The following is a 27,983-nucleotide window of genomic DNA, read 5'->3' as shown; positions in this document are numbered from 1 at the left end:
TGTCTCCCCAGATGAGAGACCCAGAGACCTGAACTGTATCCCCATCCTTTTACTTGGTGGCTTTTATCTCCCTCTGGGTGTATTTACTCCCAGTAGCGTTCTCATCTGAGAGGAGCGGTGAATCCATGACCGTCCGTGCATTTTTGCTGGGCATCTACACGCGAGTCTGTCTCCCTGCCTGCTGTTCTCACTATTAAAAGTAGCGGACAGAAAGCCACCTACCCCTCCTGGACTCACAGTAATTCCTCAACCGGCCAGCCCGGCCTCCGGGACGGAGGGACGGGGACAGCACAAGGGGAGACTGGCCGGTGGTCCACACCTGTGCCTGGGGTTCCGCCAGCGGCCCCACAGCCCTTGCGCGAGGGACGACGCACAGCCCAAGTGCCCAGGACGCTCCCAGGACACCCACCCGTGGGCTCCCAGCCGGCCGCCAGGGCCGCGTACCTCCAGCTCAGGGAGAATGAGTGTCTGCATGGCCTTCTCCCAGCCGTTTCGGAACTCTCTGGACGACAGCCTCGCATCGAAATTGAAAATTCCTACAAGGAAACACACGTTACCCGAGGAAAAGAAACCACAGCAGCTACGTAAACACTGACTAAAGGCGAGACCAAAGTCACACTCCCTTCCAGCAGGGGGACGAGGGAGGATGCGGGGCACTTCTTGCTAAATTAACCTGAGTGTTTCAAATGGTCCCTGCTGCTCCCACCAAGCCCAGGATCGTGGTGAAGATAGAAACAGACAGAAAATAAAGTGACTCTCAACGCCGCCACTCAGAAATGGCCATTCTGCTACGTCACCTTGAAGACCTTCCCTTTCCACGGGTTTCAGTCTTTAAAGTGGGAACATTGGCTCAGTGACCACAGTGGTCTGTAGCCCCCTTTTCCACGGGACCAACTGTGGACACGGGAACACGGGCAGGTAACCCCCGGACTGCGTGTCCTTATAGCAAAAGCAGAAGGGGCCACACAGGCCAGGGGTCCAAAGAGGACAAGTCCCAACAGAGGAGCAGACACTGGTCTCTGGACGGTGGGGACTCAGATGCCCCGCCCGCCCTGGATGACGCACGGCCTCCCCGCACGCGCGCACACATGTGACGCCTCTGTGCTCACGTGCTGACCCGGGGCGGTGGGGGGGGGGGGGGGGGGGGGGAGTGCAAAGACAAGAGCCGCCCTTCCCTCCGCTCGTCCCCACACCCCTCCCTGCTTCCCTTATCCGCCCCGGCGTCGTGAGGAGTGACCAGCCCCCCCCTCGCCCCTCGAGCTCACTCTGGCCGGAGGGGTGGCGCTGCCTTCCCAGGAGGCTGCGCAGGACGAGGTGCACGGCGTTGATGGCCTCGTCGGCGCTCCTGCCCAGCGTCCTCGTCAACTGCTCCAGGTCCTGCCGGATGTGCTGCTGCAGAAACCCTCTGGGGTCCCTCACTGGAGGCTTGATGATGTTTATCACAGCCTGCGAGGGACACGAGATCTTGTCTGCAGGGAGCCGGCGGGCCTGGCACACGCCCCCAGGAAGGACGGCCGGTGCCGAGTCAGAGGGCGCTGGGGAGGGGCGGAAGCACCGCGTGCACAGAGGCGGCGGGGCGGCGAAAGTGACCCTGTGACATCGTCAGCGTGACCTCGGGCCCACGCGGCCCTGCTCTCAGCTCGTTGAAAACACGCTGTGTCCCTCACGCGTTAGGGCACACGTTCGTATGGTCACATGTGCAAGCACGTGGGAACAGCCTCATCCCTAGCTCATTAAAGCTACACTGCACGTTGGGGCGCCTGGGTGGCTCAGCCGGTTAAGCGTCCGACTTGGCTCAGGTCACGGTCTCGTGGTCCGTGAGTTCGAGCCCCGCGTTGGGCTCTGTACTGATGGCTCGGAGCCTGGAGCCCGTTTCGGATTCTGTGTCTCCCTCTGTCTCTGCCCCTCCCCTGCTCATGCTCTGTCTCTCTCTCAAAAATAAACAAACACTCAAAAAATTAAAAACAAAGAAAATGGATTTTACGGAACCTGATGGGTAGGGCCCCCCGCCAGCGGGGAAACGAGGGGGGTGTGAACCTTACGCTACTTTGTGGATTTGGCGACAAATACGTACTCCTGACCCGCAGGAGGTGGCCAGCACTTTTTGGACAAAACGACTCGCGGGTCGTTGCAAATTCGCGACCGAACGCGAGGCTTGCGGGCTGTACCTCAGGACTCTGGGCCGCCCCCAGGAGCATGGCCAGGTGGGTGAGCAGTCGTAGGAGCAGGAAGACCGCGGGGGCCAGTTGTCGGTCGGACACCACCGTCTCGCGTCTGCCCAGCGCAACTCCCAGCACGTGGCCAGTCTGCGTTCTGTCTGCGTGGTCTCTGGAGGGGACGAGAGAAGACAGGGCAGAGACTGAAGACGGTCATCTCTCCTCGGCCCCAGGCGCACACCTCGGAGTCTCGGGCCGGGCAGACGAGGTTCGCATTTGGAAGAGAATGCTGCCGTGGTACTCGTCGCCGGGACCACTCGCCTCGGGGCGTCCCCCTTCCAGCCTCACCTTCCCGTCTGACCGGCAGCCCGCGGCATTCTCAGCGTGAGGCGGCTGACCCGAGCGGCCACCTGTGCTGCCCCCGAGCCGCGTGTCCAGACAGGGGTCTGCATCTGCTCCTTCCACTGAAGGGGGGGGTAGGCAGGCTAGGGACAGGTGACGTCGACCTCGGGGGCATGTGCACCCCGATCTCATTTTCCCTAAATCAGAAATGGGACGGAAGGCCCGGCAAAGAATTTCGTGTCGCACCCAGGTGGGAGGCACAGCCGGACAGACAGCTGCAAAAATACCGGAGATTCTGGGGCGTTCCGACGGTGTGTGGCGATAACAGGTGAGGATATTTTAAACTCTAATGGCAGCAGACTAACGAAAATGTGATGACCACGGAGGGGCCCCAGCTGCCCTCTGGGGGAGCACGGAGAGCCACACTCCTCTCGGGAGAAGGCTGGGATCAGGACACCAGCCTAGGACTGTTTGATAAGACGGACTCTGTCTCCTTCACGTCCCACAAATAGTGGTGGCAGCTGAGAGTCTCCAAGTGAGACGGCGTGGGCTCAGATAGAAAAATGCCCACTCTGTGGCTTCGCAGATTTAACTGTCGCTCTGAACCAGGTCACTTGCGTATGGCAAGCATATCTGTACAGGGGCCACGCCCCAGGCCCGAACGGAAGACATCTGAATAACAGGTGTTATTGCAAGTATGTATCCACGTGTGGCCTTATTTACAGAGAAGAGGCCAGTCAGGGGCGCCTGGGGGGCTCAGTCAGTTGAGCGTCTGACTTCGGCTCAGGTCATGATCTCGCGGTTCGTATGTCCGAGCCCCGCATTGGACTCTGTGCTGGCAGCTCAGAGCCTGCTTGGGATTCTCTCTCTGCTCCTCCCCCTCTCATGCTGTCTCTGTCTCCCTCAAAATAAAGAAATACACTTTTCAAAAGATAAAATAAATAAAATCTTCGAAAGACCAAAATTTCTGCAAAAAACCCCAGAAACTTAAGGGGCGCCTGGGCAGCTCAGTCGATTGAGCGTCTGACTTCGGCTCAGGTCATGATCTCGCGGTTTGTGGGTTCGAGCCCCATGTCAGGTTCTGTGCTGACCACTCGGAGCCTGGAGCCTGTTTTGGATTCTGTGTCTCCCTCTCTCTGCCCCTCCCCTGCTCTCTCTCTAATTATAAACATTAAAAAAAAAAAAAAAAAAAAAAAAAAAAGGCCAGTCAGCCAGTGACAGATCCGACACCGCACTGTTCCATGACCACAGGGACCTTGGCATTGAGATCCGACAGGCCCAAATACACAAGTTATTAATACCGTATTCAGTATTAAGTTACCCGCTGGAATAGAATCAGGCTCCAGAACCCGTAGTTGGATCGCTTTGAAACGAATGCCGTCTTACTTACGTGACAGCAAGAAACCCGTCCTCAGGTCTGTGGTTAATCCCGCCAATTACAGCCCCGCAGTCCACACAGCGGCTCTGTTCCATCGGCCGGCCACACTAGGACACACACAGACGGGGCCACGCTCAGTTGTGGACGACTGTCGCTGCAGGCGCACGCGCCAACCGTGCGCGTGAGAGCACGCCCACGCGGGAGGCCGAGGACCGCGCTGGACGGCAGGCACGTGCGGGGGGCTGCCGGAGCCGTGGGGCCCGGGGCGCGTGCTCCGTGCAAACGTGGTGTGTGCCAGGACACGGGGGCTTTGAGCAGGACAGACTGATACGCGCTCACGGCTCCTCCCTGCTGCCCCGACTGCCCACGCCCGGGCCCTGTCATCTCGCGCCGGCAACACCGCCGCGGCCTCCAAACCCAGTTCCCCAACTCTGTTGGGACTTTTTTTATTTAAAAAGAAAAACAAAACACATGGTTCGCTCCTTCCACCACCTCATTTTTTTCCAAACCAGACTGTGTGCTCCTGATACTGCGAATCGCAGCCAGACCAGCCTCAAGCCCCAGAGCGCGGAACGTTGGAGCCGAGAGCGGTCCCGGGAAGGACGGGTTTTCTCTTGTAGGTCTCTCGTTTACTTGTTCAACTCAACAGCCTGGTGCCGCGGGATGCAGAGACGGGGCGCACGCAGCCCTCTCCCCCGGGGCTTATAATCCCGGGGGGTCTTCTTCCTGTCCCTCGGTATCTAGACCACATCTCCTCCCTGGGCTGGTAGTCCAGACTACGGACCAGCCAACACCTTCCGTTACAGAAAGACACGTGTCACGCATCCCGTGTGGCAGTGGCCGGGAAGGACGGCCAGCAGCAGTCTTGCCTCCCACAGGGACTTTGGCAACGTCTGGAGACACTTTTGGTTGTCACGCTGGGGACACGGGTGCTGCTGGCATCTGGTGACTCGAAGCCAGGAACACTGCTCCGCACCCGAGCACATCCCACAGGGCCCAGCACAGCCCCCCAGTAGAGGGTTACGTGCAGAGACCCGCAGCGCCCTTTGGTCGCCTTCAACAGCCTTCGAAAGGGTCTGCGCTCTCCTAGAGGTCAAGACCCTCATCAACCTTTTCCTCCACACCCGCCGCTCCAGCCTCAGATCTGCAGGAACAGACATTTTGGGCCCCGCCCCCCTCCCCGCACACCACGACTCACCTCTCCCACAGAGCAGGGGTGGCCGTTGGGACACACTGTTGAAAGAACAGGACACACGTTGGCTGCTGAGTTTCCACCCCATGACCCGAGGTTAAGAGAGAAGGCCAACGCTCTCCTCTCTGGCGCAGCCACAGCAGGATGCAGAGCACGTCAGTGAAAACACGCGTGGGCCTGATCTGACACGCAGAGAAGCTCCCTGCACGGGCTCGTGCCAGGGGCTACCCTGGGAGCCACCCTTCCTTTCTCTTTCAACTTCCCTGTTTCTGAGGAGTGTGTTTCGTAACAACTTTTTAAACCCAGTTTAAAAGGATTCTTTGCTCAGGGGATGCCTGGCTGGCTCAAGTGTGGGAAGAGTGCGGGACTCTTGATCTCAGGATCGTGGGTTCGAGTCCCACGTTGGGAAGATTACTAAAAAATAAAAAAATAAACTTAAAAAAAAAGGGTAGGGGCTGGGCAAGTCCTGGCTGTGTCTGTTTAGAATAATAAATAGGGGCGGCTGGGTGGCTCGGTAGGGGTTGAGTGTCCGACTGGTGATTTTAGCTCAGGTCAGGATCCCAGGGTTGTGGGATTGAGCCCCACGCTGGGCTCCGTGCTAAGCATGGGGTCTGCTTAAGATTCTCTCTCTCTCTCTCTCTCTCTCTCTCTCTCTCTCTCTCTCTCAGGGCGCCTGGGTGGCTCAGTCAGTTAAGCGTCCGACTCTTGACGTACTCTTGGTGTTGGCTCAGGTCATGATCTCGTGGTTTGTGGGTTCGGGCCCCGCGTCGGGCTTTGCGCTCACAGCTCAGAGCCTGGAGCCTGCTTCGGATTCTGTGTCTCCCCCTCTCTCTACCCCTCCCCTACTCACACTCTGTGTCTCTGTGTCTCTCGATAATAAATAAATGTTAAAAAAAAATTAAAAAAAAAAAAAAGATTCTCTCTCTCCCTCTCTCTCTGCTCCTCCGCAGCTCACTCTCTCTCTCTCAAACATAAATAAATAAATTAATTAATAAATTAATTAATTAATTAAACAAAAGGATGATTTACTCGGGCAACAGCAAAGTTTACACAAAGTACAGATGCCATCGTTTGGGCTCCCGCTTCTGTGTTTAAAAAAGAACTCTCTTTGGGTCGGAACCTGGGCCGTGGCGTGAGCCGACCCTTGCCCGGGCCTCTGGTGTGGCTCACGTCCCAGGGAGAGAAGAGTGTGCCCAGCGCGCCCTCCCCCGGGGGCCCAGGAAGGGGCTGACGCGCCCCGCCCGCGGCCAGCAGGCGCCGCGCTCTGCGCAAGCACCGATGGCGGAACCGGCCAGGTGTCTGGGACCTTCGGGCACAAAGCGCGTGGGCCCCGGGTCACATCGCGGGGACTGACACTTACTGTACCAGTGCACGCCTTCCAGACCCTTCCAGTTCTGAGCCTGAGCCAGCAAGTCTTCCGGCATCGTTGGAAGAAAAGCGCTCTAAAAGCCAAGAGAGCAGAGAAGCTTCAGGAACGTGGGCGCGCGGCCGGCTGCCACCGCCTGGGGCTGGGAAGCGGCCTCTGCAGCCCGCTTCAACGCTATCCACCGGGGAAAACAGAACAGGGCTCCCTGCGCGATGACACAGGGCAAGGTCTTCGCCATCGCTGGGGGCTCAGGCGTCAAGTGAGACAGAGGCAGAGAGGAGACCGCAGGACGACCACGGGTTCTACGGGTGCCCAGGGACGGCCTCGGTCCTGTGGTGACAACCAGTCCCCGGGCTTACCGCCATAGTGGCCGGGGAGAAGGCCAGATTCCTCAGGGGTTCCAAGACTTCGCTGTGTCCGCACAGGAGGAGGATGGCCACGTGGACGGCCAATTCTGCCACCGTGCCTTCGAGGCTGCTGTCCCGGACACCCGTGCTCAGCAAGGGCAGAGTGTCGGCCACGAGGGAGGTTGCGAAAAGTTTGATATCCCGATGAGAAAGGACCTCGCTCTCCTCGATGAAGCTGTTGAGAGCCTCACGTTGCTGGCGAGAAAACATGTTGAAAAATATATCAAAGACGATGACGTGAAGGCTAACATTGGCTCCTTAAGCTAGCCACATACTTCGATCCAGACACGTATCGAGTAGGAAGGAAACTACGGTTGATTGTCACCGTTTGAGGGGAGATTATCCAGATGAGAGAATTTTCATCTTCAGACACAGCACCACACATCCCAGGGCTAACTCTGATGTTCTGCTTTGTAAACAGTATCTTATATTTTTGGCTCTTCTTCCTTTTTTTTTTTTTTCAAGTATTTATTTTTGAGAGACAGAGACGGAGCGTGAGCAGAGGAGGGGCAGAGAGAGAGAGAGGGAGGCACAGAATCCGAAGCAGCTCCAGGCTCCGAGCTGGCGGCACAGAGCCCAACGCGGGGCTGAACTCGCGAGCTGTGAGATCGTGACGTGAGCCAAAGGTGGACGCTCAACAAACCGAGCCACCCGGGCGCCCTTGTGGTTTTTACTTCTATTCAAGAAAGTCCCTCTGGGCTTTGAGACCGTGAGCACCGTCCCGAGTGTGGACACTCACCTCTGGCTTAGGATGGAGATTTGCATCAGGGAGTCTGTACAAAGTGGCGACCTCTCTGAAAAGCGCTAACAGTAAGTGGGCCGCCTGCTGAGGGCCGGGGTTCCTGGAGACCTGAAGAGGCGAGGACGCCGGTGAGGCTCGGTTACACACGTCCGACTGCTGACTCTGGCCTTAAACCGGGGGGAGGCGGGACAGCCTTTCCCGAGACCTGGACGCCCGCCACCCGCTGCACCTCGAGGGCGGCCCCTGGCCAAGGACTCTGAGGCCGCCCGGCTCATAGACATTCCGCCAGGCAGCTCAGTGCGTTTATCAGACCGCTTGGCACCCGCGTAAGAGAGAGCACCGCTGTTCTCCTTCTGAGCACCCCGCCATTCCTGGAAACCGCCCCCACCGAGCAGAGCGAGGCTGTGTATTTACTTCCTCGCCTCCCGGCACAGTCCCAGGGTACACGGGGCCTCCGAGAGGAAGCGAGACCAGAACCGCTGGAAGGTGACTCCAGGAACTCCCTGCCTCGTTAAGGAAATGAGCGCCCACGTCAGCACCGGCGGGATCACGACCGTGCCCAGGTAGGAGCGTCGTCCCCAGTTCTGCCCGCCACCTCCCATCAGGGTGACCTCAGAGGAAGTGATGTTTCAGCAGGGTCTCACAGGAAGTAACGTGTGCTGTCACATAGGGGCTGCTGATGGCCCCGACCGGGCGGGTCAGCGAGGTCAAGCAAATCTGTCCCCTGACGCGGTTACTAACATCCTCCTGTTTCGGCCGGGCGCGCGGGGGCCGTGGACACACGACTCGGCTCCGGGGCGCCGTTTGGTACCAAGGGAAGCAGTGGGGGAGGGGCCGTCCTACCTTCACAGCAGCCGCAACAGCCAGGGGCTTGCACTCGAGGACGGCTTTGCCCACCGCGTCACGAAGGGACTTGTATTTGTCACCGTGCACCAGGTACCGGTCCATCTGGCTTGAGTGATCCTCCTGGAAGGCCAGGGACACGGGTTCATCACGGTGGGGGCGTGGGGGGACACGGTCAGCAAAGAACCGCCCTGACAGGTAGAGGACCCGGGCGATGGTTAGAGGTCCGGTCCCCTGCTGTGCTGGGACAGGCCGCCTCCTCGTGCAGTGGAGGGGGAAGTGGGTGCAGGACTGGGGAGGGAGAGGCAGCTCTGACCGTGTCGTTGTGTTCTGTCCCCGCTGGGAGCACAGACAACAGTGCCGTAAGGATGCCCGTGCCAGGCTCCCAGCGGAGGTAACACGGAAAGCCAGCATGCCGAGTGCCACTTCTGTCAGCCCGGGAACGGGCCCCGGAGCCAAAACTGCTACAGCTTTTCTACCCTCTTTCTCCTGCCTCCCGTCCCTGCCCGCGCGGGAGAGAAAGGACCTCTTTTGCTAGCTGATCACTATTCATTTGCAAGAGCACAAGCCACACGTTCGTTCTTTTGCGTTGCCCACGTCACGCCGGATCAAAGGCGAGGCCCAAATAAGCTTTTTGTGCAGGGAGGTGACAAACCAGAAGCGCACGCGCCCACCTGTCCCCCAGGGCAGGCCGCCTAAACGCCACCACGAGCCTGGGCAGGTTGGCTGCAGGGAGGCACCGGGGACCAGGCTGGACCGGCGGGGGTGGGGGACGAGGCCAGGACGGGAGGCCGCGCCACTCACCTGCTGCGCTAAGACCGCCTGGGGAAACACCCACCGCGCCGGGTGGCCCGGCCTGGAGAGGCGCTGCACGAACTCGATCCCCCGCTCGCTGGCGAGTTTCCGCACCAGGTACACCCGGTACCAGTCGTTCTCGACCTGCCTGCAGAAGCGTTCCACCTGCTGAAGGTAGCGCTGCTTGTCCTCGGCCGCCTCTGCAGAGCACAACGAGACAGGCGTGAGGGCCCGGCGGCCCGCTGTCCGCACCGCTCACTCGTCCGGGACCCGGAGCCAGGCGCGAACAGCACGGGCCCCGGCGTCCGGAACTCACAGTGTGATGACCGATCCAGAAGGAAGGGGACACAGCACAGACCGGGATCGCTCTGCTTCCCGAATTCCCACAGAACGAGGTCTCTAGGCCTGGGGTGGAGAGGGGTGCGGACGAAGACCTGCCTGAGCCCTCCTGGAGCCCGGAGAGGAAGTCAGAGGCCCTGTTGAGACAGAGGCGGATCCTGGCCATCTCCTGTAGGTGGTCTACCGAGGCCTCGCTGGCAGGCTCGGGGCCGCGCCGTGCCGAGTAGGTCTCCAGGAACACCCCGTCCTCTCTCAGGCATTTCTGGCCCTCGCTGGTAGAGAGGGCGCTAACCTTCTCGTACATGGAATCCTAGGGAACAGAGAACCGGGAAAAAAAAAGGATGTTCTTTCTTTTATGTTTATTTTTGAGAGAGAGAGAGAGAGAGAGACAGAGTGTGAGCGGGGGAGGGGCAGAGAGAGACAGAGGGAGACACAGAATCCCAAGCGGGCTCCAGGCTCCGAGCTGTCAGCACAGAGCCCGACGCGGGAGTCGAACTCACAAACCGCGAGATCATGACCCGAGCCAAAGTCGGACGCTTAACCGACTGAGCCACCCAGGTGTCCCAGGATGTTGTTCTTTTTAATATGCACATCCCCAACCTTCCAAAATTCCCACAATGTGACCATGGAGAACAAGACAGAAATACTGTAAGTTTGGGGGAGCCTGGGTGGCTTGGTCAGTTGAGCATCTGACTCTTGATATCGGCTCAGATCACGATCTCACGGTTTGTGAGTTTGAGCCCTGAGTCGGGCTCTGTGCTGGCAGCGTGGAGCCTGCTTGGGATTCTCTCTCTGCCCCTCCCCAACTCGTACACACGTACACACACACACACACACACACACACACACACACACACACACTTTCTGTCTGTCTCTCTCTCTCAAAATAAATAAATAAATAAACATGAAAAAAAATATCGCATGGTTGAAGGTAACTGTTTTGAATCATGGAAAACAAACAACCCTTTTTATTTTAGGGGCAAGAAGGAGGGGAAGAGAAAACCTTTGAGGAAGAAAAAACATCGTATAATCTGATTTTCTCATGTGCATCGTAACATTTTTGCAAGTAGCAAAATTACGGAGAGGAGAAATACGACAAGCGATCACAGCCACAGCCTCTCCACCTGCAGAGACGAGCACGGTTAACCTGGGAGGAGTGGTGTTTTCCTCCCGCCCAGGCTCGGACACATCAGAACACACGACTGCTGGGGGCAGAAGCAGTGTTTCTGTGTGTGGAGCGGAGCATCTGGCGATTTCACCCACTAAAAAGATATTCTGTGAATTTTCAGAGACACGTTTCCACTGAACAGACCGCGTGGAACAGACCGCGTGGTCCAGCCAGTTTGCAGAAGGAGCTCAGGGTACGGACGGCTCGCTTACCTCCAGGCAGGTGCTAAAGAGGACGTACAGCTCAGTTTTATCTTCAGTCAAGAACGCTTTCTTCTCCAAAAGGGACAAGTAAGCCTGGATGTAATCTTTCACTTCTTGGAAGCTGCGGAAAGAGACATATGGTACCTGGTGATCTCAGGTCTCGTGTTGCCAAAAAAAAAAAAAAGAGAGGGAGAGAGAAAAACTATCTGTCTACCTACCTACCTATCCGTTTCTCTCCTCCTGTATAAATACAGCCGTGTGTACGTACACTTTATAACATGGTTGCGCTGAAAATATTTTAGCACAATATTGGAGGAATACAATTCTGTACTTTAGACCAGCTGTTCTCAGCCTTCTTGGCTTCAGAAGTCTTTAACGGTCTTAACAATTACACAGAACCCCAAGGGCTTTGTGGATGTGGGTCCTATCTATCGATGTTGATGACGGTCCAAATTAAAATTGAAAAAAATTGAAAATACTTATCGACTAGTTTAAAATATACACCCTACACGTGTTAAAAATAAATAATGTTTAGGGGAGTCCGGGCGGCTCGGTGGGTCAAGCGGGCTCCAGGCTCTGAGCTGTCAGCACAGGGCCCGACGCGAGCCTCGAACCCACGAACCGTGAGACCACGGCCTGAGCTGACGTCGGACGCTTTACCGACTGAGCCACCCGGGGCACCCCGTCTGTTGGAACTTTTCTTGTAGCATCTTGACTTTGCCGTCGCCTCGAAGTATGCTTTGTCAAGCCAGGGCACAGGCTGGGGGCACTAAGTGTCCTCTGAAAGAAGCCTTGGGACACAGGTCAGCCTTCTCGGCATTTTCTGAAATACCATAATTTGACACGACCGCCGGCCTTTGGCACCGTGTGGGCGTCTCTGTCCCTTCACAGAAGCAGACAGATGTAACTGCTGACACGAAATGTAGGTGACGCCTAGGACGACGAGGGCGGGGGGCCGCTCTAAGTCACCGTCCGTCCCCCCAAATCCCCAAACGAGACAGCTGTGCGAGGAGGCTCAGAACCGCGGGGCTCACGCGTTCTCGCACGTGAAACACGCTCCCCTGCCCAAAACACGTCTTCTTCCCCCCAGCAAGGTGCCTCGTAGCTACGCCGAACTCATTTGCCTACAGCCGAAGACGTCACACACACAACCGGGGGGTGCCCCGCTGAAAAAGCTCCCCCAAAGCAGCTTCTAGAAGCTCACTCCAGGCTGGCTGTGCTTACCTGTACTTCAAAAGCAGTTTCAGCACCACCGAACGGATGACAGGGGTCTTATCCACAACGTCGTCGAAGGGGGAGAGAGATTTTGTGTGTTCACGGTGCCCTTCAACCAGAGAGAGAGGGGGTAGCTCATTATTCACGTCGGACACAAAGAAGTCAGAGGAGGAAGCCAGGGTTTATGTCGGTCTACGGGCAGAAAGCAACTTACTTTGGAAGGTGCCTCTTAAGAGCTCCTTTTGCGCGAAGAGTAAATTTAGCAGAACGTCGATCACCTCCTTCTCTGGTGGGGCATTATCCTTGAAGCATATGGTGGAGACCAGGTCTATGAAGAAACTGTTACACATCTGCCGGATACAGGCGTGCTTCCTGATGGCATTCCTGGGGGAACACGGTGGGGAGGCACAGTCAGTGCTTGGAGAGCGTGCCCCCGATCCCTGCCCAGGCGGGACACCTCGTGTTCTTCAGTAAAGAGATACAAGTATCTCCTTGCTACGGGCGCTTAGAGCTGGGTGCAAACTTAGAGCTGGGTGCAAACGGCCGGACGGGGTGCAAACTCCTCTCTAGGGGCCCCTTGATCATTTGCACCAGCCAGTGACACCCTTTTCTGCTGAAGTCTGCAAAGACCCCGCCCGCTGGACTGGCCGTGTGCCCCGCCTTCGGGCGGTTATCGGAAGGGGGGCGGGAAGGGAAGGCTGCTGAGTCACCGATGGCAGAGCTGAAGGCTCTGAGCCCGCCGAGCGTTCGCCGATGCCAACCACTGCCCCGCAGGACATGTGGCCAGGCACAGCTGGCGCCTCGGGTCGGGGGGGAGGCAGACTTCTTCCATCTAAGCTCCTCGGGTGTCTCGTGACGGCTTTATCTAATTTATGACTTTCTGATTTATTTCCGCTAGTCGGGTCATCTCCCAAATCTATGCTCGCGTGTGTCTCGGGGAGAGAATCATTTTGGGACACTAGGTGCTTATGAAGCTACACAAGTGGCCGTCTCTCTTAGGATGGTTCTCTGAAGTCAGCTTTTTATTTTTTTTTTAAGTTATTTAAAAAAAATGTTTATTTATTTCTGAGAGAAAGAGAGACAGAGAGGGAGGGAGGGTGAGAGCAGGGAGGGGTGGAGAGAGGGGGAGACACAGAATCCGAAGCAGGCTCCAGGCTCCGAGCTGTCAGCCCAGAGCCCGACACGGGGCTCGAACCCACGAACCGGGAGATCACGACCTGAGCCGAAGTCGGACGCTTAACCAACTGAGCCACCCAGGCACCTCTGAAGTCAGGTTTTCTAAGGTTAATACGGTTTATATTTCTGAATACTGTACTTGCCAAACAAGAAAGAGAAAGAGGGAAGCTCAAGAGAAAGAAAGGGCGATTTACCTGTGCTCTTGGGACACTGCTGGAGAGAAGCTTTCTGGCAAGTCTGTTAAACACAAAGGACATCTCATCTGGCCTATGATGACCCAGACTTTGACGCAGGCCAAGCAGAACACGTGGTCACAGGGCAGGCACACCGGGTCCTGTGCGTCTCCCAGGCAGACGGGGCACGGCTGAATCTCAACCCTAGGATCCAAGAAGGGTGACCGGTTCTGAAGCTACAGGTGCCACACGTGCAGGGCTGTCTCCCGCAGGGATCGCGAACCAAAGGTCTCACCTGGCGAGGGTCTTGCAGACCTGGTCCTTACACTTACGAAGAGTGACCATCACGGCAACGAAGGGCCGGTACGTCTTGATGTCAGAGTTCTCCTGCAGACACTGAGGGACGGGGGGCAGTGACAAGGATGCTAATGAGCAGTGAAGAGGGGCAGAGCTCAGCCAGCCAACACGACACTCCCGGGGCGACACGATGCGCACATCGGGCACCTCCGGCCACTGGGCTGGAGTTGGGGGCTGGGGCTGTGGTGTTTGCCTGCAGGGTAAGGCCTTTCTGTTTCTAGCAGTTTCTCTAGCTTTGAATGTCCTTTGTTATCATGCTGCTTTGGGGGTGGGGGGGGGGAGGACGAGATGTGCAACTTGTGATTCCCCCCCCCTTCCTCTCTTGTCCTAAGGCTTACGCTTCTCCCATGACGAGAGATTCCAAACTTGAAATGATGATGTAATGACCACACGAGGATCCACCCCCACGCTTTAAGAACTCTTAGCATTTTTGGAATACTTGCTTTAGGTGATTTTTTTCAAGAAACCAAACGCGGCAGATACAGCTGTAAGTCCCTGGGTGCCCTTCTGATAGCGTTGCTCTCCTTCCCCTCGCACAGAGGCCCCCCGAAATTCCCACGTGCAGGACATTTGCACGCCCGATAAGGATCACATTATTGTTTTCAGTGTTTTTAAGTCCTGATCGTTCATGTTACCTGCTGTATGGCACCCCCCGGCAGACACGCCAGCTCCTTGTTTTCTGGTTACTTGGGCATCTGGAATGTCCCGTGTTGTACCCAACATCCTTCCACGTGTCTGAGTACCAGTGGGAAGTGTCTAGGGTTTGTATTCAGAAGTGGAGATGCTAGTTTTTAGGAAACGTGCATCTTCAACGATACAAGCTAAGAGTCTGGTGGGTGTGCTTCTGGAATTTTGGGCTTAGGCAGGAGGCTTGCAATAGATATCTTTATGTTACGTAAACCCTTGGGCGTTAACAGCATAACAAGGAACTCCTTGTATTCTCAGTTTGCCACGAGTATCTTTTTTCCACTTCATAAATTTTACCAAATGCTTCTCCTGTCCCTTCTGAAATGATCATTCAGAGTTTACCTTCTAATTCGATACGTAACTGATACCATTTATAGACTTTATGATTCTGAGCTACCTTTGAATTCCCAGGATTAATCTTACTTTGAAATGAGATAGGTTTGGGGCGCCTGGGTGGCGCAGTCGGTTAAGTGTCCGACTTCAGCTCAGGTCATGATCTCACGGTTCATGGGTTCGAGCCCCGCGTCGGGCTCTGGGCTGATGGCTCAGAGCCTGGAGCCTGTTTCCGGTTCTGTGTCTCCCTCTCTCTCTGCCCCTCCCCCGTTCATGCTGTCTCTCTCTGTCCCAAAAATAAATAAACGTTGAAAAAAAAAAATTAAAAAAAAAAAAAAAAAAAGAAATGGGATAGGTTTTTGGGGCGCCTGGGTGGCTCAGTCGGTTAAAGCGTCCGACTTCGGCTCAGGTCATGATCTCACGGTTCACGGGTTCGAGCCCCGCGTCGGGCTCTGTGCTGACAGCTCAGAGCCTGGAGCCTGTTTCGGATTCTGTGTCTCCCTCTCTCTCTGCCCCTCACCTGTTCACACTCTGTCTCGGTCTCAAAAATAAATAAACATTAAAAAAAAAATTAAAAAAAAAAAAAAGAAAGAAACGGGATAGGTTTTTAACACCCTGCTAAAATTTGATTTGTTAATCAACAGGCTAATTCGAAAGGGAGCAAAGGACTTGGAGAGACATTTCTCCCAAGAAGGCGTACAATTGGGCCGTAAGCACCTAGGAAGATGCTGGCCGTCCTCAGTCACCAGGGAAACGGCAGAGCAAACCCACAAAGGGATACACCCATCAGGACGGCTACGATAAACAAAACAAAACGTAACAAGTGTCGGCAAGGATATGGAGAAATCGGAACCTCGGTGGGTTGCTGGCAGGAGAGGCATGGTGGGGCCGCTGTGGCAAACAGTTTGGCGGCTCCTCAAAAAGTTACGCACAAAGTCTCCATGTGACCCAGCAGCTCCACTCTAGGTTCGTCTCCGGAAGGGTTGAAAGCATGACTCAGACACTTGCAGACCCGTGTTCACGGCAGTGTTCCTACCTATTTTCAGAAGGCGGGGGCAGCCCAAGGGTCCATCAGCGGATGACTGGATTAACAAACTACGTCCATCCACGCAATGGGCTATTAAAGGGCGGTCCTGACACCTGCTACAACATGGTGGGCCCTGAGGACATGCAGAGTGACATCGGCCCGTCCCCAAAGGACAGATGCCGTAGGGTTCGCCTTCTGTGAGGTCCCTAGAGTTCTCAGAACCATAGACAGAAAGGAGGATGGTGGGCGCCAGGGCCGGGGCGGGGAACCGGGGGTTGGTGCTCAATGGGGACAGAGTTTCAGTCTTGCGAGACAGAAGAGTTCTGGAGACAGAGCGCGGGGAATGGTTGTGCAACGGTGTGAATCAACCAGTGCCACCTGATTGCACGCCTACAGATGGTTACAATGGCAAGTTTTATGTGATGGGTATCTTCCCACAGTAAAAAAAAAAAAAAAAATGGCAGCAGTCTAGTGGTTGGACGGTGGATGGTAAGGATAGGGTCGTTACAGACTGGAAGGTCAACAAAACATCCGGTGAGACTGTCATCCATGACACCATGGAAGGCGGATCACAGAGCAAGAGAACTCCCTCCCTCCCTGTATCTATTACCTATCTATCTATCATCTATTATCTACCTAGTATCGATCTATCTATCATCTATCTCATCTATTATCCGTCTGGTATGTATCTATCTCTATCTACCTACACCTATCCACCCACCCACCCATCCTTTCTATCAGAACTGAGAAAACTCAGAATATCCACCCTCCTGAGGCTCTGCTGACTATTGGCACAGGCCAACTCTGGGCGGCCTCACTAGAAGACAAGGGTTGAGGCCCCTTGCCTTTCCGGTTAAGACTTTCTTCCGGGCAGACCACAGGAGCCAGCCTTCCAGGCAACGCGAGTGGGCTCAAGGCTGTCCTTGGAGGGGACGAGCATCGCCTGAGGCCATAGACCCAAGAGGCTTCAGGTGTGAAAATGAATGAGCAAAGACCTCTAGCCGTGGTCACTCACGCATGGATCTCACTGGAAAGCCAGCCAGAAGCCCACTATGTTTCTGGGGAACATCACCCCACAGGCCGGGCCTGACGATGCCTGAGTGCGTGCACACTGGTGTGCAGGGGCCGGATGACTCATCTCTTAGCCAGCTGGTCACCTGGCCATTAGGGGCCCCGCGGGACTGGCCTCTGTGCGGGAAGAAGGGAGTCATGCGTGCCTGTCCCGCCGCCAGGGTGGCAGAGGCCAGCGTTTTCTAGACTTCTTTCTCCACTCTTCCCTCCATGAAAACGGCCTCCAGGTTCTACCGGGCTGTAGGAGTCGGACCAGGGGCTTCTCCGCCTCCTTGGCGGCCAGGTGGGGCTGTGACTACGCTCAGGACGGCGAGCTGCGACCTCAAGCGGGTGGACACATTCTGGGCCGTGCTCTTAAAACGGCCCGTGGCGACAGCAGGAACAGCCTTCTCAGGGCACACGGTGGAGGTTGTGTAGTGAGGACGACAGAGGGACAGCACGCAGGAGCAGGGACACCCCGACCCGGGGAACGGCCCGCGGCCCCGACTGCTGAGGCTCCCACTGTCCTACGAGAGGCACGTCAGCTCGCGTTTCGTTTCCACCACCGATACCCGCCCTCCTCGGAGCGTGCGGCCTGCACGTCAAAGCCCGGACAGCTGACACCATTAGGTGCGTTCGCGCAAAGCTCCCAGGGTAACGGAGGCAGAGATCACCTTCCGCTAAGCGCGTGGCCACGGAGATGGCAAACACACAGGCTTGACGGCCGCCACGGAGGAAGTGCGCCCCGCTGCGCTCCCAGGTAAGATGGGCGGAGCGCGGGAAGGACGCTCACCCCGCGGGTGACGGCAGGTTAGGCCGGGAGCTCCCGCGTCCCCGGAAAGTGAGCCTGCCGAGCCCGAGCTCACCTTGTTCAGTAGGAAGACGTACTCGGTCACCAGCTCGCACAGCTCGGGGATCTGGCTCTCGATCCCCAGGAGCACGTGCTCCACGAACAGGGCCACGGGGAAAATGCGGTTCCACTGGGTTCTGTAAGAGCAGGTGGTCGGTCACTGGGCTGGGACAATAGTGCCTGAGACCCCAGGACAAGGGTGCAGGGAGGGATCCGAGACAGGGATGCGGTGAAGGCGGACAGAAGATTCCAGGAGGAGCCCTTTGCGGCGCGCTCCCGCCCCCAGTCACCTTCGTGTCCCCCACGCCCTCCCGCACACTCGGGGTCAGGAGTCCCGCCTCACCCAGGAAGGCCGGCACGGGACGTGCCCCCCCGGGACGCCTACCCTGACTGCTTGTCCCCTCCCCGCGGCCCTGCCGCCCGCCCAGGGCCCCTTCCTGCTGCTCCCCTCTGCCAGCACTTCTCCTGCGGGGACTGCGGGGACCGTAGGCTCTGCTGCTCCCCTTTCCACGCCCCCCGCCCCCCTCGGGGCTCCCTGAATGCCCTGTTGTCTGCTTCATCTCCAGCGTCGGCATGATGCCTGGCGGTGAAGGAGACTCAGCAGACATTAAGAGAGGACCCTCTTCTGCGGCAAGACGACCCCATGAGCCCGTGGGGAAGGGGCTGGTGGGGGCCGGGCTCCTGGCCTCACCTGACCTCCCTGATGACATCTCTGGCCATCTCCCCGCAGGTCTGCAGGTACCCGTCCGAGCACAGGAGCTCTAGCGGCATGGACAGGTTCTTCACCATCTGCAGCCAAGCCTGGGGGCTGGGCTTCAGGATGTCTCTTGTCAGCATCTCCGTGCAGGCCATCGCTGCAAAGGCATCCAGAGTCTGGCGGAAGGTGGGGGGGTGGGTGGACAGAGAACAAACCCCTGACTAAGCAGCGCCCCCTGTGGCTGCTCTAATATCCTAAGCCCAGAGGTCCAGGTTGTGAGCCCGTGTTCTCCTGTAACAGGCTCGTCGCCTACTCCCCTCTTGTCCCGGGATATAGGAAGCATTGGTCAGATGTGTTCCTAACATTTGTGTGTTAGCCGGGCATACGGCCCCGGGAAGGGGTCTCCCAGGCAGAACACGGCTCCTGGGGCTTCCCGTCCCGGGCGGCCACGGAAGCACCCCCCACCTGCCCCCCACCTGCCCCAGGAAGGCCAAGCCCAGACCGTGAACACAAACGAACCCGGGAGAGGCCATACCATCTCAGGCCCATCCAGTCTGTCGTTCCTTATGGTTCCCATGACGTTGTAGAGTAACATCTGTAGGACTTGGGGGTAGGTGGTCAAGATTCGGGAAAAGTTCTGCAGCCGGCTCCGGAAATGCTGATAAGCCACGTGCACCCACGGTAAGGAGACCCTTTCCTGTGGCCTCTGTGCTTGCAGCTGACAGATGCAGGAGCACAGCGCCACCTGCAAAATCTGGGACGAGAAGCAAGCTTTTAGCATAAACTGGAAAGCAAAACAAAAGCTATGTTTTGACGGTGGAAAATCCCGACCGCTCAAAAATGACACAAGGGAAACTTAAAAACCACACACACCGTGACGGTCCCTGGGCACGTTTTGGTGTCACCCTGTCTAGGCATTTTCTTATCTGTACCCTGACCCGTTTTGTCCCCAGATCATGACCATGGTGTACGTCTGATTCTTTTCCCCACTTAACATCACATTGTGAACATTTCTCTGTCGTTAATTACGTTGGGAGACCCTCACTGCGAACGTGTGTGCCCATTAAAACAACCAGTCGCCAATCAAACAGCTGTCACTTAATTTGTCTGGCCTTTAATTATGGAGAATTAAATTGTTTCCTTTTTTTTTTTTTTTTTTTGCCATTTTAAGAAACAAAGCCGGAAAGAACATTCTTGTGGATAAAATGTTTCTCCGCATCTGGTAACACGCCCAGGACAGAGACACCACTTCAGATTTTCTAAGGCTCTCAATACAACCCCTCGGACTTTTCCAGAAGCACATGCTGGTTCACAACACCATCTGTAACGGGGGTGCTTCTGGGTCCAGTTAAAAACCAGTCTTGGGGCGCCTGGGTGGCGCAGTCAGTTAAGCATCCGACTGTGGCTCAGGTCATAATCTCGAGGCTCGTGAGTTCGAGCCCCGCATTGGGCTCTGTGCTGACAGCTCAGAGTCTGGAGCCTGCTTCAGATTCTGTGTCTCCCTCTCTCTCTGCCCCTCTCCTATTCATGCTCTGTCTCTCAGAGATAGATAAATAAATGTTAAGAAAATTAAAAAAAAAAAGAAAACATGTCTTCAGAGGCACCTGGGTGGCTCAGTCAGTTAAGTATCCGACTTTGGCTCAGGTCATGATCTCATGATTTGTGGGTTTGAGCCCCGCGTCGGGCTCTGTGCTGACGGCTCGGAGCCTGGAGTCTGCTTCGGATTCTGTCTCCATCTCTCTCTGCCCCTCCCCTGCTCATGCTCTGTCTGTCTGTCTCTCTCTCAAAAATAAATAAACATCAAAAAAAAAAAAAAAAAACAGTCTCGCCACATGGGCAAGAACCTAAAACCTAAAAACTGATCAGGTATTGTTGACTTATCGTGAGGCTGGCCAGTTTTTCTGTTTTGTGGATCTCTGCATAATTATTTTGTTAATACTTGGTTTATAACTTTCATCTAGTTTTTAAAATTAGGAAACTTTCTTATTGATTCCTAAGAATATTTTATTTTTTTAAGTAATCTCTACACCCAACATGGGGTTTGAACTCACGACCCTGAGATCAAGAGTCATATGCTCCCCCGACAGAGCCCGCCAGGCCCCTCCGGGATTCCTAAGCATATTTTGTTAGCCCTTAATCACGCTGGTGATAAGTATGTTGTCCTTAAATGGGTCACTTTCCTTTTTTACATACTCTCAAGTGTGAACCCAGTAGGTAATCAGAAGTATCCTAATTTCCACTGAAATTTCAGTTAGTTATTACCTGTAGTGGCCAGTTAAATATTTACCTAATTTTCTTCAAGAGAGACTCCACATTTGAAAAGAAGGTGTTTATTTTTTTTAATGTTTATTATTTTTGAGAGAGAGATAGAGCATGAGTGGGGGAGGGGCAGAGAGAGAGGGAGACACAGGATCCCAAGCAGGCTCCAGGCTCCGAGCTGTCAGCACAGAGCCCGACGCGGGGCTCGAACCCACGAACGGCGAGATTGTGACCTGAGCCGAAGTTGGACGCTTAACTGACTGAGCCCCACAGGCGCCCCGAAAAGAAGGTGTTAAAAAAATAATAAAGTAAAGTAAATAAAAAACAAAAAGGTGTTACAGGGACACTGGAGGTCTTCCTTGCGTGAATGGAAAGCCCGTGATGCAGGGGGCCCCGGACAGGCGGCTGAGGGTGGAGGGACAGTGCGGCCCCCTCCCCTGCCCCAGAGTGAGCACTTACCCTCAGTTCTTCCCACGTGGACACTCTCATCGTCAAGAGGAGGAAGTCCTTTATGTAGCACACAAAGAGTTCTTCCTGCTGTTCTGTGCTGAGCTGAGCGAGAAACCTGCCCAGAGAGGTCTGCTGAAAGATTTCCACTAACTTCTTCAGCAGTCCTGCAGAGCAGAGCCAAGAAGGGCGCAGAGGGAGAGCGTGAGGCGTGTCTCCTGGCCTGCGGTCAGAACCCCAGTGTCCCCCGGGCAAGGATAAGGCTCTGCTGAAGGGCAGCTCTCGGCAAACGGGAGTAAGCCGCATGATTTAATGGCCGTTTCTAGACACTTCGGACGCCTTTCCAGCGAGGTAACGGAAACGAAGGCAGAATACATACTCAGTTTCAGGCACCACCAGCCTAGTTGGCCCCAAAGGGATAAGACGACCGCAGACAGAACAGGTTTTATGTCTAGCAAATCATGTCATGCTTCGGGAATCCCAGGGTCTGAGTGGGTCACCAACGAGGGGGCTGCTCTTCGGGGGCTGGGGGGGGGGGGGTCACACGCTGCTCACACCAGGAAGATCTGCCTCCAGGGGACGAGTGCCAGCCCGCAGGCCACACGCTATCACAGGAAAGCAGGGGCACAGCCTCGAAAAAGGAAATACTCCTTCCTCGGGACAGAGAGGGCTTCGATTTGTTCTGAAAACATTGCAGAATGCTTACCTAGAGAAGTAAGTTCGTCTTCAAGTATTTGACCTACTTTTTTTTTTCATGTTTATGTATTTTAGAGAGAGAGACAGAGCGCGAGCAGGGGAGGGGCGGAGAGAGAGGGAGACACAGAATCCGAAGCAGGCCCCAGGCTCTGAGCCGTCAGCCCAGAGCCCGACGCGGGGCTCGAACTCACGGACCGCGAGATCATGACCTGGAGCTGAAGTCGGACGCTTAACCGACTGAGCCACCCAGGCGCCCTTGACCTGGCTTCTTTAATACATTGTTTTGTTTTTTTTAATTTTTTTTAACGTTTATTTACTTTTGAGACAGAGGATGAATGGGGGAGGGTCAGAGAGAGAGAGGGAGACCCAGAATCTGAAACAGGCTCCAGGCTCTGAGCTGTCAGCACAGAGCCCAACGCGGGGCTCGAACTCACAGACTGTGAGATGGTGACCTGAGCTGAAGTCGGACGCTTAACCGACTGAGCCACCCAGGCGCCCCTGACCTGGTGTCTTTAAAGGCAATACTATGAGTAAACTTTGAAAAGTCTACTTCGTGCATGCAAGATGGAAAGATGACTTTTCCCAAGGATGCGTGACTCCTGGTTTTCCCGGGACGTGCCTATGGCCAGGCCTGCTTGACCTGTGACGGCAGAGCAAGGAGCCACATGACTCCGAGGACACTAACTGCGCAGTGTGGACAGAACTTCGCTTACGTCGCTGACACTGTTGGGAAAGGCTCAGCTCGGGCCGTCTCCCGAGTCCTGATGCCCGAACTGCCTAGAAGGTTCCGAATGGGAACGGCCCACTTACGACGGGGAGCCAGCACATGGTCCCGTTTCCCGGCATCCTCGGGGGCTCACCTTCAGCTCCAGTGATGTACTGAGCCTGGACCCACAGCTCCTCCAGATACCCTTTGATTCTCCAGCCAAACGGGACGTCGTTGGAGATGTCCTCCGGAAGGGTCATGTAGTTCTGCACCATAATGTAGGGCACCTCACTCTTAGATCTGCAGCCAGACAAGGGGTTGCTCACGACACAAGACCCACCTCTGATGCCACGCTCAACAGCACAGGTGCCTAAAAGGCTGGCCCAGATCACAGCTCAGGGCTTCCGTTATAAACGCACTCAAGCACGTCCATATGTCATCTGTTTCACAGACAGCAACGAAACAAGGCTGGGAAGTCAAGCAGGCTGCCCAAAGGCTGGGGCAGAACCGGGCCGTGCGGTGCCTGGACCTCCCCTCGCCGTCCGCCTTCGACACAGAACCCGGCGTGTCGGAGGCGACCCTTTCCCTCAGGGTCGACAGTGCCCTGTCGTCTAAATAAGTGTTTCCACTCGAGATCCAGGACCCCACGTACTCGAATATTCTTTGTTCACCCACACTCCAAAAGCGAAGCCCCTGATACCCAAAGAGGAAACTTCTGGGAGGCTGGCTGAGAGTGAGCTGTGCAAGGGCAGGCCCGGGGCAGGGTATGCGGGTCCCGCCACGGAATGAGGGGCAGGGAGAGCTGACTGATCAAAGGGCTCTCCGGAGCACAGCCTCGCCAATCCGGATGAGGCCCAAGCTGGCAATTTTACCTGGGGTGGTGCTCTGAAAGCAGGGCCATGAGGAAGGGGAGTGAAACAAGGAATTCTCAGAACTTTCAAGAACCCCCGTTTGTTACAGCGATGCCATCGCCCTTAGGCTGCAAACAGACCCGGCGTTTAATTTCTTAATTTTTAATTTTTTTTTTTAAAAAAAAATTTTTTTTTTTTTCAACGTTTATTTATTTTTGGGACAGAGAGAGACAGAGCATGAGCGGGGGAGGGGCAGAGAGAGAGAGACACAGAATCGGAAACAGGCTCCAGGCTCTGAGCCATCAGCCCAGAGCCCGACGCGGGGCTCGAACTCACGGACCGCGAGATCGTGACCTGGCTGAAGTCGGACGCTTAACCGACTGCGCCACCCAGGCGCCCCCTTAATTTTTAATTTTAGAGAGAGTGCGTGCACGTGTGAGTGGGGCAGCGGCAGAAGGAGAGAGAATCTTAAGCAGGCTCCGTGCTCAGCGCTCACAGCCCGACTTGGGGCTCGATCCCACGAACCTCGAGATCATGACCTGAGCCGCAATCAACAGTGGGACACTCAAATGACTGAGCCACCCAGGCGCCCCAGATCCAGCATTTAAAATAAATGTGATTCCAATGTCGATACATACACTTCATCAACTACTTGGATGAGCATGTTAAGACCGCACCTGCCTTACGGTTTTTTCCCTTCACACACACACACACACACACACACACACACACACAACTCTCTTATTCACCTCATATCATTTGTCACAAGAGGAATGTTCAGAAGCTTGGTGTCACGGAAAATAAACATCCAAAGATCTCTTGTCCAGGATGGAGAGTCTGGCCTGATCAGTAGCTCAAGGTTGCTGTCTATGTCGAGGACGGACACCATGCTCGCCAGGAGGGGGGTCACCACACCCTGGACCCGTTTCCAGAGGGTCTGCCTGCAGTGGGGGAGAGAGGAGACCGCGTGCCAGCTTGGCAAGCACGGAGCACGGTGGGGGGGGGGGGGGGCTCCATTCTGTTGACATTCGGTTCGCTGGTCACGAGACACCTGGTCTATCGATGCAACGCCACAGCTCTGGCAACACATGGAAACTGGCATCGTTTTTAAGTACCCGAAGAAAAGTTCACAGGTAGAAACGGATTGGAGACGGGACGGGAATGGACCTTAATTCTACCTCGAATCGGTTTCCGAGCAGCATCCGTTGTGTTTTGTTATATAGCTATTTCCCCAAAGCAAGTAGAGGCTCTCTACAGAAAATAGGGACCACATTCATTTGGGGGAAAAAAAAAGTTACTTTAAGAAAAAACAAACAACAGTTGCAGGGAGAACATGATAAAGCACAGGCCAAAATAAGTGTGTTGGGGGTCAAGTTAAACGGGAAAGTACACGCTTCTCCAAAACACGGTTTTACTGTCTGTGGACAGTGGATCCAAAAGGGTTTACATACGTTCACACATCTCCCTGCTTCTGTTAACGCTGTCGTACTTTGCTGTCATAACGACCTTTATGTGTGATCATAAACTACCAGGTAGTTAACGTTGGGGAGAAAAAGTCAGGTTCCACTGCAAAAAGAAGAGAGAGGAACACTTTCCTTTTAAAAGTACGCAGTGTGCCGGGACCTGTGGAGATTTCACAAGCGTCTAGGGAGGAAACGAAGCACGCTAACCGTCAAGGGAACAGTTGATTTACAGAAAAAAATGCCTAAGTAGAAAAAGCATAGGAAACCACAGGATGAAATGTAGAAGCCGGCAGTGGGGGGAGAGGGGAAGGTGTACCTGGACAGGTATGCAGGCTTCGGGCATCGGGGAAAACCAAGACTGAAATGACTTGGATTTATTTTTTAATGTTTATTTATTTGCGGGGGGGTGGGGGTGGCGGGGGGAGGGAAAGTGGGGGAGGGGCAGAGAGAGAGGGAGACACAGAATCCGAAGCAGGCTCCAGGCTGCAAGCTGTCGGCACAGAGCCCGATGCGGGGCTCGAGCTCACGGACTGAGAGATCATGACCTGAGCCGAAGTCGGATGTTCAACCGACTGAGTCACCCAGGCGCCCCAAAGATTTGGACTTTAATCGCAAGAAGGGAAGTGACTTAGGTCCCCAGTACGTGGACGGTAAACAGAGTGGCCCCAGAGGCTTGTGAGAGTGAACTAGGAGGCTCCAAAGCCCACCTGACACCCGACACAGGTGAGTTACAGCTGTGGTCTGACCACCCCATGCAGGGGTGTTCAGACACCCCCGGCAACTGCTGAGGGGTGGGCCAGTCTCAATACAGCCAACAGCAGAGCAGTGACAAGGAGGGGCCCCACACACCGCTCTGGACACCTGCCGAGTGTGGGGAGTCTGGCCGCTGGAGGGGCGGTGTGAACGGGAAACCAAAAATACAGATTTTAAGGATTACTGACATGAAGTTAAATATTTAATAATATCTGTAAGGGGGGTGGGGAGCCTGGGTGCCTCAGTCCGACTTTGGCTCAGGTCACGATCTCACCGTTTGTGAGTTCAAGCCCTGGGTCCACGTCAGGCTCCGTGCTGACAGCTCGGAGCCTGGAGCCTGCTTCTGATTCTGTGTCTCCCTCTCTCTCTGCCTCTCCCTGCTCGCTCTCTCTCTCTCTCGAAAATTAAGAAACGTTAAAAAAGTAAAAATATAATATCTGTAAGGTGTAACCCAGAAGAATGATCTAGATTAATATCTGATCTTATAAAATTCCTTACTCAGAAAGCCTAAGTGAGAAAGAAACTAAGGGTAACTAAAGAAAAACATGGAAGCAGGAACTGCCCCCCACAGCAACGAAACCAGCAGCAGGAACTCTGGGGGCTCCCACACTTCCCGCCAGCCCATCACACAGAGGCAGGGTCCCGAGGCCATGCCGAACACGGCTGGGGGAGACCGGACCCGTATGAGACCAGAGGAGCCGAAGGTTCCTTCAGAAGTGAGGAACCAGGGCACAAGGATGTGTGACCAGCCTAAGAGGACCCTGCCGACTCGGGGCGGCTGGACCTTCCCTGTGGGACCCACCGTGTCCCGCCTCCCTCCAGAACACCAGGTGTCTTGACTTAGTCCTGAGAAAAGGGTCCAGGTTTTACGGAAAAAGGACCACGGGTGATACATGAATACTCCCGGACCCGACGTTTGCATTATCAAATGACTTCGACTAAGCAGCAGGCCTGAGAAAATCATTCCCCTTCCTTCCCAGCCTGTCCCCTTCCCCGTAACCTAAAACAGCAGCCATTTCCACGGACGACCACGCTGGTCGGGGTTAACACCCTGCGGGGACACACATTCTACTTCTGTAAGTTGGGTGCTGTTCTTACGACAGAACGTGCACACACAGAAAAGGAGACCAGAGTCTAGCAAACCCCATCTGACCTCCACCCAGACCATTCTGCCCCCTTTGGGGAAAACAGGGACCGCTCTGAACCGCACAGAGCTTGCAGACGAGGCACGTCGGCGAGCCGTCCACGGCCGGGACGCTTGTGTCCCACTGCCACACCGAGCCACCCCCCCCCCCCCCCCCCCCCCACGGCCCAGTACCTGAATGTGCCTGCCTCCTGGAGAGCGTCCTGATTCGAGGCCTCCCGGGTCACCCACTCCTTCATGTTGAACAGGGACCGGTCTTCCTGCTGCTTTAGGAGCGCGTAGAGGCGCGCCTTGGATGCCCGCAAGAACGCGGCTGCAGAAAAGCAGAGGGCATGTGCCTTGGGCATCCCCCACGGGCATTGAGCGGGGGGCTCTGATGGACGTCCAGTGACCCCAGGGTCTCGGGCGAGATTTGGGAGCTGCACCGAGGTCCCTGCTGCACCCGCGGCCTCTGCGAGCCCTGGGGCCACGGGGGCAACGGTCGCGCTCCCCCGTGCCGCCCGTGGGGCCCCATACCTTTGACCTCGTCGTCGTCGTCCTCGTCTAGGAGGCCGAGAAGGATCTCCACTCTCCTCATGCTGCGCTGGCGGCCATCCTGGTCGCGGAGCGTGCCCACGGCACTCTGTATGCAGCTCCTCAGCAGGCTGGTGGTGTCCATGATCTGTGTGTGTCACGGGGACAGTCAGGCTTCCCCGCCCCACGCTGCCCCCCCCCCAATCCCTCGAGAGCTGCTGTCGGGGGCCGTGGGCTCCCCCGGGGATTCAGCCCGGTCAGATCCCTCCCTGGCCCAGGGTCTCGACTCCGGGAGATGGGAGGGGACCGCCTGTGGGGTAGGCCTGCGTCCCGCGAGGCCCCAGAACTAGAAAGAGCCAGAACTCACATGGCTTCCGCCCTGCTCAGCGTTGCCCGTCGCCGTCAAGCCTTCCGTCCCCACGTCCACCCCTGGCGCCTCCTCTGACCCCGCAGCCTCGGTTTCCATCGGTTCCTCCGGGCTGTCACCGGCCCCGTGTCCCGTCTCCGCTGCAACAGAAGTGCGATCAAGCCGCGGAGAAAGGGAGCTCCACTCGGGCTCTTGCCCGCAGGCCTCCCTGGTCCCTCACCCCCGCAGTGGGTCACACGGACCGGGCTCCGGCAGGACCAGAGTCTGACATGCACCACAGGCCCCATT

General features: G+C 55.8%; 1 protein-coding gene across 5 annotated transcripts in view; it reads right to left on the bottom strand.

The window, feature by feature from the left end:
• The window catches only part of RNF213 (ring finger protein 213), a 104,589-nt gene that overhangs the window by 10,477 nt on the left and 66,129 nt on the right, over positions 1 to 27,983 (bottom strand). For all 5 annotated transcript variants that reach the window (XM_045489805.1, XM_045489802.1, XM_045489806.1 and 2 more), the window contains 25 exons: positions 27,696 to 27,835; positions 27,332 to 27,476; positions 26,990 to 27,128; positions 24,205 to 24,396; positions 22,759 to 22,904; positions 21,215 to 21,369; positions 19,032 to 19,250; positions 18,491 to 18,672; positions 17,816 to 17,936; positions 13,791 to 13,891; positions 13,517 to 13,699; positions 12,361 to 12,530; positions 12,156 to 12,255; positions 10,941 to 11,052; positions 9,660 to 9,870; positions 9,231 to 9,421; positions 8,427 to 8,549; positions 7,581 to 7,691; positions 6,794 to 7,036; positions 6,429 to 6,510; positions 5,075 to 5,109; positions 3,889 to 3,983; positions 2,169 to 2,328; positions 1,266 to 1,446; positions 445 to 536 (listed from right to left, as the gene is read on the bottom strand). In XM_045489805.1, the coding sequence (XP_045345761.1) occupies positions 445 to 536; positions 1,266 to 1,446; positions 2,169 to 2,328; positions 3,889 to 3,983; positions 5,075 to 5,109; positions 6,429 to 6,510; positions 6,794 to 7,036; positions 7,581 to 7,691; positions 8,427 to 8,549; positions 9,231 to 9,421; positions 9,660 to 9,870; positions 10,941 to 11,052; positions 12,156 to 12,255; positions 12,361 to 12,530; positions 13,517 to 13,699; positions 13,791 to 13,891; positions 17,816 to 17,936; positions 18,491 to 18,672; positions 19,032 to 19,250; positions 21,215 to 21,369; positions 22,759 to 22,904; positions 24,205 to 24,396; positions 26,990 to 27,128; positions 27,332 to 27,476; positions 27,696 to 27,835 (3,629 nt within the window). The remainder of the gene's footprint in view (positions 1 to 444; positions 537 to 1,265; positions 1,447 to 2,168; positions 2,329 to 3,888; positions 3,984 to 5,074; positions 5,110 to 6,428; positions 6,511 to 6,793; positions 7,037 to 7,580; positions 7,692 to 8,426; positions 8,550 to 9,230; positions 9,422 to 9,659; positions 9,871 to 10,940; positions 11,053 to 12,155; positions 12,256 to 12,360; positions 12,531 to 13,516; positions 13,700 to 13,790; positions 13,892 to 17,815; positions 17,937 to 18,490; positions 18,673 to 19,031; positions 19,251 to 21,214; positions 21,370 to 22,758; positions 22,905 to 24,204; positions 24,397 to 26,989; positions 27,129 to 27,331; positions 27,477 to 27,695; positions 27,836 to 27,983) is intronic.

The sequence above is a fragment of the Leopardus geoffroyi genome, chromosome E1, assembly GCF_018350155.1.
Source record: "Leopardus geoffroyi isolate Oge1 chromosome E1, O.geoffroyi_Oge1_pat1.0, whole genome shotgun sequence".
Lineage (NCBI taxonomy): Eukaryota > Metazoa > Chordata > Mammalia > Carnivora > Felidae > Leopardus > Leopardus geoffroyi.
This window is presented reverse-complemented; position numbering and strand designations above follow the sequence as displayed.